This window comes from Chiloscyllium plagiosum, chromosome 6, assembly GCF_004010195.1.
Source record: "Chiloscyllium plagiosum isolate BGI_BamShark_2017 chromosome 6, ASM401019v2, whole genome shotgun sequence".
Lineage (NCBI taxonomy): Eukaryota > Metazoa > Chordata > Chondrichthyes > Orectolobiformes > Hemiscylliidae > Chiloscyllium > Chiloscyllium plagiosum.
In genome coordinates, this window is record NC_057715.1 from 63566646 (window position 1) to 63576312 (window position 9667).

The 9667-nt window shown below is 38.6% G+C and overlaps 1 protein-coding gene across 1 annotated transcript in view; it reads right to left on the minus strand.

Moving 5' to 3' along the window:
- lonrf2 (LON peptidase N-terminal domain and ring finger 2) overlaps window positions 1-9667 on the minus strand; it is a 39426-nt gene that overhangs the window by 23191 nt on the left and 6568 nt on the right. The window contains exons 2-6 of the mRNA XM_043691693.1: window positions 4580-4698; window positions 4322-4444; window positions 3822-3983; window positions 3087-3294; window positions 2179-2278 (exon numbers count right to left, since the gene is read on the minus strand). Coding sequence (XP_043547628.1) covers window positions 2179-2278; window positions 3087-3294; window positions 3822-3983; window positions 4322-4444; window positions 4580-4698 — 712 coding nt within the window. The remainder of the gene's footprint in view (window positions 1-2178; window positions 2279-3086; window positions 3295-3821; window positions 3984-4321; window positions 4445-4579; window positions 4699-9667) is intronic.

Consider the following 9667-nt stretch of genomic DNA (forward strand, 5'->3'; position numbering starts at 1 on the left):
GTAGTTTCTAGACCCTAGCAGGACAAGCTGTATACCATTGGGAGGTTACCTCAACTTGGGTAAGTACAGAACAAGGGTTGTTTAAAAAACAAAATACAAGACAAAATCTCAAAAGGAGGAGATGGTTGTGTCCCAACTCCCTAGTATTGTCCCAATTTAAAAATACAAACACTAAAATTACTGATGTTGGGAGTAAGGCTCATGGTTAAAAAAAAACACAATAGCTAGACGAAAGAAACCTTTATTAAGAGGAGAAAGGTCTCACTATTTTTCCATTAAAGGTGAGCACCCACAACAAGCTCATGGGCGGCAAGATCCTGATTTAGAAGGGCACTTTTGTGAAGGGGGGGGGTTTGCAGGGATAACAGCTAATAAAATTGTAAAAAAAAAAAAATCAAAAAACAGGGTTAGAATTGGGATCAATGGAAGGGACAGGAAAAGTTGGAGTCTTCACAGTGAAAGACAGGGATAGCATTCCAAAATTACTAAATAAATCAAAAGGGACACTATCACGAGACAAAAAAGTTTAATGTCTGTTTTTGGGAAAATGTTTGGTCTATGATAATAAGATACAGGAGGTAAGCATTTAGAAATATTAAGCAGAGTCAATATAGCTTCATGAAGGAGAAATCATGCCTGTTAAATTTTACAGAATTCTTTGAGGTGGTAAAAAATCAGGAAGATCAGAAGGGAAATTGGTGTAATATTTCTGAATTTTTAGAAGCCACATGATAAATAGCTGAAAGCATGATACCTTCAGAAAGAAAAAACAAAACCCATGATGTTGGGGGTAATATATAGGGAATTCTGGATTTTACATACAAGTTAGCATCCAAACTCAGTAGGTAATAGGGAAAAGCAATTGCAATGTTGGTTTTTATTTCAAAGACAAGGGAACATAAAGAGTTGGACTTTGCTAAAACTAGCCAGACCACAGTTGAAAAACAGTTTTGAGCCCCTTAAACAAGGATAGATGTACTAGCATTGGAGGCGGTTCAGAGAGGTTCGCTAGGCTGATACTGGATATTGAGGGAATGTCTTAGAGGGGAGATGGAGTATAGACTCAACCTACTCACTGGAATTTCGAAGCATGAGAAATTACTTTATTGAAACATCCATAATTCTTAGGGGACTTGATAGGATTATGCAAAATAGACTTTCCCACAAGGGGGATAACCTAAGAACAGGCACCCAATCCCTGAATTAGTGGTCAAGCATGTAAAGACAGATGGAGGCGGCATTTCTTCTGAGTGTAGTGAATCTATGGAATTCTTTATTGTAGACGGATGAGACTGGTTTGTTCATTATAATGAAGGCAGTAATAGATTGTTTTAAAAACAATAACAGAATCAACAGCTATGGGGGAAAAGATAGAAAACTGGAATTGAGGACCATCAGATCAGCAATGATCTTATTGAATGGACAGAATGGCCTACTTTTGCTCCCATGTCTTATGGCCCGAGTTTGACAGCCAAATGTTTTAGCCAGGTCAGCTGAATGCAGAGCAAAAATTTCCTGGTGGGGGAATTCCAAAATACTTAAGTTTCAGTAGGTGACTTTTAATGGCTTTATAAGTCGTCTATATAACTAAAACAATAGTGAAATTGAGAAAAATCTAGGATTAGTCCCAACTCTTAAAAAAGGTTTTCCTGAAAAAGCCTCTTAATACTAGGGCGGGGCTGCACAGTGGCTCAGTGGTTAGCACTGCTGCTTCACAGCACCAGTGACCCGGGTTAGGTTCCTTCCCTCGGGCAACTGTCTGTGTGGAATTTGCACATTTTCCCAGTGTCTGCGCAGATTTTCTCTGGGTTCTCCAGTTCCCTCCCACAATCCAAAGGTGTGCAGTTCAGGTGAATTGGCCATGCTAAATTGCCCAGAGTGTTAAGTGCATTAGTCAGGGGAATGGGTCTGGGTGGGTTACTCTGAGGATCTATGTGGATTTATTGGGCCAAATGGCCTGTTTCCTTGGTGAAGGGAATCTAATCTAATCGCCATAAACTGTTTTTATGGCATTTAGGACAAATTTCAGCACTAAATCAGAAGAATAGTCTATACTGAAAGGTTTCAAATTGATTTAAAAATCAAATAAATTCTACATTTCACAGAAAACTGCTTATTTTTACAATACGTTTTTTCAGAAATATTTGGAAGAAACATTTAAAAATAAACTTAAAATACCTCAGACAAAGAGAGCATTCAAAATCGAATGGATCCATAAGTTCACTGGGAATCTCTCTTGACGTTTTAAAATTGTCAAATGTCAAGGGTACAAATTCATCTGATTTAGAAAGAGAAAATTTATATTTTTATAAAACTACAATAATTTCCAAAAAAAATTGCAGCTTCCTTCTAGTAGTCTCACTTTTAGCAAGACAAAATTTACAAGAGTTTCAAAATATTCATTTAATCTCAGGAAATCTCTGCAAGATGAGGTGATCAATTAAATTTTTAAATAATCCAGCTCCAGCCACCAGACAGAAAAATCAAGGAAGGAATGTGAAGTGCATGTGGACAGACCGCCTGCCAATGTGCGTACCAATGATCCAGAGAATTTTCTGGTCAGCAAGAGTTTATAGCAATCAAAATTGAAATAGCCATGTAGCCCATCACATCTGTGCCTTTAAAATCTTGACTCTGCATGCACCTCTCACTCAGATCCATTTCAATGTATCATGTTTATTCCAGAGTCCATTTTTGCCATTATTAATTCCAACAGACAAAACTATGAAAAAAATATCCATGCTAATTTGCCATTTTTCATTTACACTATTTGACTACAGGGGTAGTTTTCTGCCTACGTTATAAAGACTTCCACAAACCACCGAAGCTTCCATATCTCACTGACCACACGGTTTTGTTTGCAAACAAAACAAACCACTTTTTATGTTTCATACTTTGACCAAGTTGAGAATCAATGAATTAGGAGCAAGAGTAATCATGCCCTCAAGCCTGGTACACCACACAATCATGGCTGATCGGATTACAGCACATTCCCACCTGCCTGCTTATTTAAGTAAGGTTCGATTTAGTCTGCCTTAAATATATCCTGGGAGGCACTCCCAAAATGAAACATCAAAGTGTCAAACCTTTTTTAGCCATTTTGCTGGTTGTTTCGAAACTCTCACAGATCTCTGTCTCATGTGATAGCTTTCTCTTTTGGTTGCCATTAGTAAAACTAGACGGAACTGCTTCAACTAGCACAGAGGTTTCTCTTGGTGTAGCCTTGGACTTTGTCAGTATTTGACTTGAAGTATTTAGTTCTTCTGCTGTAATACTGTTCATTTTGGAAAAAACCTAAGGTGAGAAAATATGCAAGGTACTTCACAATTAAAATTCCAAATTCACGTAGAGGCACATTTACCCACTCTCAAAAATACGTAAAAGGTCATTTGACACTACAGTCAAGATTCCTTCTTATAAATCTAAATAATTAACGTACAAGTCACTGAATAGCTGCACTCTCAATCTAATTTTTATGCAGATAGTACAGTGTCACCTCCACTCAAAATTAGCACGTATAAGAGACTAAAATCAAAAGCTGATTTTAATGTGCACAACGTTCTAGATGTTCAATTTGGATTGATCCTTTAGCTCATCGGCTCCACTTTCTTTCAGCTTCTTACTACAAAAAGGGTCAAGTGAAATTAACTAGAGTTATTCCATCCAACTTAAACCTTACAGTTGATCCAGAACAGTCACAAATTAAGCTGTCTTGACATTACTGAAGAAATTGAAATACAACATGAAGATGACAACTTAAAGTAGTTTGCTTACACTAAATTACTTTTATGTTTATAAATAAATTTAAAAGTTTAACATACCGGAGAAGGAGCAGTAACTGTATCATCTCTGACAACTGATGCAGAACTAAAGGCTCTGAGAAAAGTAGGCTTAGGGTTTAGGCAAGATGACTGCGGTCGTTTGTTGGTTGGTACAGTATCCGACATATTCCCCAAAACAGGTGAAAACATATCACACAAGATCTAAGATGAAAATTATAGTTAATATTTTTAGTTTATCCAAGATGCACAGTCAAATAGAACATTTTGAAAGGTTTTAAGCAGTCATTCACATTTGGCCACTTGTATAGGAGAGTGAGTAATTTTTAACCAAGTATATAATTGAATCATATAGCAAACTTAATTCCCCTCCAAGTGAAAAGACAAATTACTTTTAGTTTCATTATATTTTTGTTCTGTTTGTGACCAACACTAGATGACCAATAATCAGCACAGGTACAAATTAGAACAGTTGTACCCACCTGGAAACACATTTGGTCAAAGATATTGATGGTCAGGTCAAATATAAACAAACAAATCACCTTTTGTGCTTCGAGTCTTACAGAATTCCAGTCTGGTCTCAAAGCAATGCAGTATATATACTCTTTTAAAGCTTCTTCAGTTCTGCCCATTTTAATCAGAGCTTGAGCTTTCCAAAAATGCCCCTATCAGGAAAAACAAAAGAGGCACAAAAATATCTGAATAATCACAGAGACAGCAGGGTCAACTGTACAATTTAAAAATTCAAAATTTTTAAGCCAAACCGTAAACAAAAAACTTTCCATAATACAAGGCAATACCTTTGACTTTAGTGGTTTAAGCGTGCACGCTGCATCTCCATCACAAAGTGCTTCCTTGTATTTTCCTGTAGTTATGTACAGCTCAGCACGATAACACCTCATCAAGTAATCATGGGGTACTGAAGAAATAGAGGGTACAATTTAATATGTTTTAATGTAAGATTAAGTATTGTTGACTTTACAGTAGCATTTAATAACTTGCTCTGTATATCCAGTTGGTAACATGCTGCCTGTTATGAAATATAAAATTTTTCAAAACATTCTGCCTTTTCATTCTCAAGTTTGCAGAAAACTGACGGTCTAACCACCATTTTTTGAAATCAGCTAAAGTTTCACTTTTTTGGTAAATAGCAACTAGTTGATTTCCTCATTAAACACATCCCTTTATTCTACTTGGAACTAAGATCATGTGAGCTACCAGATTCTTATACTGTTACAAATCAGTTTAATGATTAATTGCCAAAACCAACTGTAATGACACCAACATCTGTCCTGCCCAGTATGCACCCACCCTCTAAAATCTAGTAAATTCTTAGAGCAACCAAAAATTTTAAAAACTATAAAAATTTTTGGCCATTTATTGATTGGAGGTAAGAATCTCAGCAAAACGTTCTGCAGCATTGCCTAGTAGGGAGGAAGCACAGGAGACTGTGCTACCAAGATGCAACACCTGCACTCAATTACAAACTGCGTAAGGATTAAAATGTAATAATACAAACTCTATAAATTGTCAAGACAGAAAGCTATTATTTAAAGCTGCATAAGTATAACAGTCAAACCTCAAAAAAAAAGTGCCTAAATTTCAGGTACCTGTATTCAATACGAATACATAGAATCTTAACCATGCACATTCAATGCAGAGAACATCGGACATGGAATTATTTTATCAATTTTCTAAATAGTATTAGAGTTTTGGAAAAATATTTGTGAAAATTTTCACCAACTGTCTACAAATGTGCTCTCAAAAATGGGCTACTGCTGAATTACTTGCAAGTAGGTTATCATTCAATCAGCAAATAATGAACCAAGTACATTTCCTGGAAAGCTGATTGAGTGATTAATCAGGATTAAATGGGGATTTTGTTCTGAATTAGCACTGGATATTCTTAACCTCATCAGCAGTTGTGAATTGCAGCATTAGGACAAATTAAAATCAAAAGAAAAAACCTTGAATTTAGTAACATTCACTAAAATACATGATCTGCTGGACAGCATCCATCACTATATTTACATGCTGAAAAGACCCATTATGATACTTCCTTGCAGTTAAGCCTACACAGAGCTGCTCTTCCATTTTTTTCCCCACGTGTAAGGTAAACAGACTTAAAGTCTTAAGTATGTTCCTCTCTCCAAAGATACCATTTTATACTCTATATGGTCAAAGTCTACAATAGTAATTCACAGAAGCACATTCTATTTAATACAGAAAAGTATCCCAAAGTGTTTGGAAAGTGTAAGATCTGACAAAAATGGCTCCCAACCTAAAAGGCAACATCATGAGGTTCAAAATGCTCAATCGAACAAATAACACTGAGCGCCCAGATAGCATAACATTAATGATGAGGTAAACTGGATGTCATGAATAAGTGGCCATAGCTGTAATACACTTCCTTCAAAAGATCAGAGGATTGTAGGCAGCTACAGACTGGAAGGATGTCATAGGATTTGAACACATTGTGAACATGGGTGAACCAAGCAACAACTGAAGTCAATATGCAGACAAGTCATAGAGATGTACAACACGGAAACAGACACTTCGGTCCAAACCGTCCACGCCGACCAGATATCCCAACCTGATCTAGTCCCACCTGCCAGCACCCAGCCCATATCCCTCCAAACCCTTCCTATTCATATACTCATCCAAATGCATCTTTAATGTTACATTGTACCAGCCTCCACCACTTCCTCTGGCTGCTCAGTCCATATACGTACCACCCTCTCTGTGTGAAAACGTTGCCCCTTAGGTCTCTTTTATATCTTTCCCTTCTCACCTTAAACTATGCCCTCTAGTTCTGGACTCCCTGACCCCAGGAAAAAGACTTTGCCTATTTACCCTATCCATGCCCCTCATAACTTTGTAAACCTCTAAGTGATGGGAAACAAATGAAAAGGAGCAGAGAGGAAGCCAGTTGGACATAGTTGCATTCTAGATTGATCCTAGAGTTTCAGGGCAGGGTTGGATTAGGATTTATCATGAACTGCATCTCAGAGTTCTAATGAAAGGCATTATCTTTTGCTCTCAGCAAATCACAACATTTTCTGAATTTTTTTTTAATTTCCAGATCCAAAGTATATTGCTTTTTTTAAATGTTAGTTTCAAGATTAGAAATTAGGTTACAAAACAAACCTCTGAATCAAATGGAAGACATATTTTCCTCCATAAATAAAGTAATTAAACCATGTTTCACCATTATTGTGCTAAATGGGATACAATTATCTGTTCCCAGACAGACAAACAAACAATTAATGTTAAGGCCAAGTCAGGGTGGTTAAAAAGGCGTTTGGCACACTTGCCTTCATTGTTCAATCCTTTGAGTACATGAGTTTGGAAGTCACATTGAAGGCATTGGTGAGACCCCGTCTTATAGCACGGAGACAGGCGTTTCGGCCAAACTGATCCATGCCAACCAAAATGTCATAGGAATGTACAGCACAGAAGCAGACCCTTCAGTCCAACTAGCACATGCCGACCAGATATCCCAACTAATCTCGTCCCACTTGCCAGCACCCGACCCATATCCCTCCAAACCCTTCCTATTCATATACCCATCCAGATGCCTTTTAAATGTTGCAATTGTACTAGCTTCCAGCACTTCCTCTGGCAGCTCATTCCATACACCTACTATCCTCTGCGTGAAAAAGTTGCCCCTTAGGCCTCTTATGAATCTTTCTCCTCTCACTCTAAACCTATGTCCTCTAGTTCTGAACTCCCCCCACTCCAGGGAAAATACTTTATCTGTTTATCCTATCCATGCCCCTCATGATTTTATAAACCTCTATAAGGCCATCCTTCAGCCATCCCTGCTAACCCTATTTCCCTGCACTTGGCCCATATCCTTCTAAACCTTTCCTATCCATGTATTTGCCAAATGCCTTTCAAAATGTTGTTAATGTACCTGCCTTAACCATTCCTTTTGGCAGCTTATTCCATACGTGTACCACCCTCTGTATAAAAGGAGGTGCCCCTCACTTTCTCTTTATTCTTTCCCCTCTAAACTGATGCACTCTCATCCTTGATTCCACAACTCTGGGAAAAAGACTAGGGCATTCACCCTATCCATGCCTCTCGTGATCTTATACACTTCCATAAGATCCCGCTCTCAGTCTCCTACACTCTAAAGAAAGAAATCCCAGCTTGTTCAACCTCTCTCTATAATTCCAACCCTCAAGACCTGTAACTTTCTTCTGCATTCTGTCCTGTTTAAATAACATCCTCCCTATAGCAAGGTGACCAAAACTGAACATAATATCCAACTGCGGCCTCACCAAAGTCCTGTACAACTGCAACATAAAACTTCCCAATTGAAGGCTGGTGTGCCAAATGACTTCTTCATTGTCCTATCTAACTGTGACTCCATCTTCAGAGAACCATACACAAGAATTCCAAGGTCCCTCTGTTCCACTACACTCCTTTAGGCTCTACCATTCACCATGAAACTCCTAACTTGATTTGACTTTCCAAAATGCAAGACCTCACACTTACCTGCGTTAAACTTCATTTGCCATTTCTCAGCCCACTTTCCTAGTTGATCAAGGTCCTGCTGCAATTTCCGATAACACTCCTCACTGTCCACAATACTGCCTATTTTGTTATCATCTGCAAACTTAGTAATCGTACCTTGTACATCCGCATCCAAAACATTAATACAGATATCAAACTGTAATGGGGCAAGCACTGACCAAAGTACACCATCATCGCAGACCTCCAGTCCAACAAGCATCCTTCCACTATTACCCACTGCTTCCTACCATCAAGCCAATTGTGATCCAATTTGCCAGCTCTCCAAGGAACTCTAACAAATTTGTAAGGCATAATCTCACGCAAAGCCATGCTGACTACTCTCAATCAAAACCTGTTTTTTTCCAAATGTGTGCATATCTTACTCGAGAAGATTCTGAGGAATAAGCTTATGGTCTACAGTTCCCAGATTTTTCTCTGCAGCCCTTCTAGAACAAGGGCACAACATTCACTACCATCCAGTCTTCTGGGATCTCACCCATGGCTAACTAAGATGCAAAAATATCAGCCAGAGCCCTGCAATTTCTTCTCTAGGTCTTGTGTAATGCCTTAAAACTTCCTCACACCTCTACACATTCCATAATCCATGCTCTTTCAGGTCCCCCTCCACACTTGTGCACTTCAAGTACTCACAACAATTTTTCAACCCATTGGAAAAAAGTTTGGTAAAATAAAACAAGATCAGGGAATGACTCAACAGGGCATATTTTAAAAAAAAGTGTCCAGTTCTGGTCACCCAGTTATAGGAAGGATATTATCAAGCTGGGAGTGTTCAGAAGACATTTACCAGGATGTTGCTGGGTATGAATGTTTGAGTTATAAAGAAAGGCTACAAAGGCTGGAACTTTTTCCTCTGGAGTGTGGGAGGTTGAGAGGCAACCTTATGGTTTATAAAACAATGAGAAGTATGGACAGAGTTAATGGTAGTTGCCTTTTTCCTTGCATGGGGGATTTCAAAACGGGGGGGGGGGGGGGGGGGGGACGACACATTTTTAAGGTGAGAGGAGAGAGATTTAAGAAAGACATGGGGGCAGTATTTTTCAAATACAGAGGGTGGAAAGTGTGTGGAATGAACGTCCTATGGAAGTGTGGATGTGGGTACAATTACAACATTTAAAAGATATTTGGATAGGTACACAACTAGGTATGGAGGGATATGAGGAGAAAGTGAGGTCTGCAGATGCTGGAGATCAGAGGTGGAAATGTGTTGCTGGAAAAGCGCAGCAGGTCAGGCAGCATCTAGGGAACAGGAGAATCGACGTTTCGGGCATTAGCCCTTCTTCAGGAATGAGGAAAGTTGGTCCAGCAGGCTAAGATAAAAGATAGGGAGGAGGGACTTGGGGGAAGGG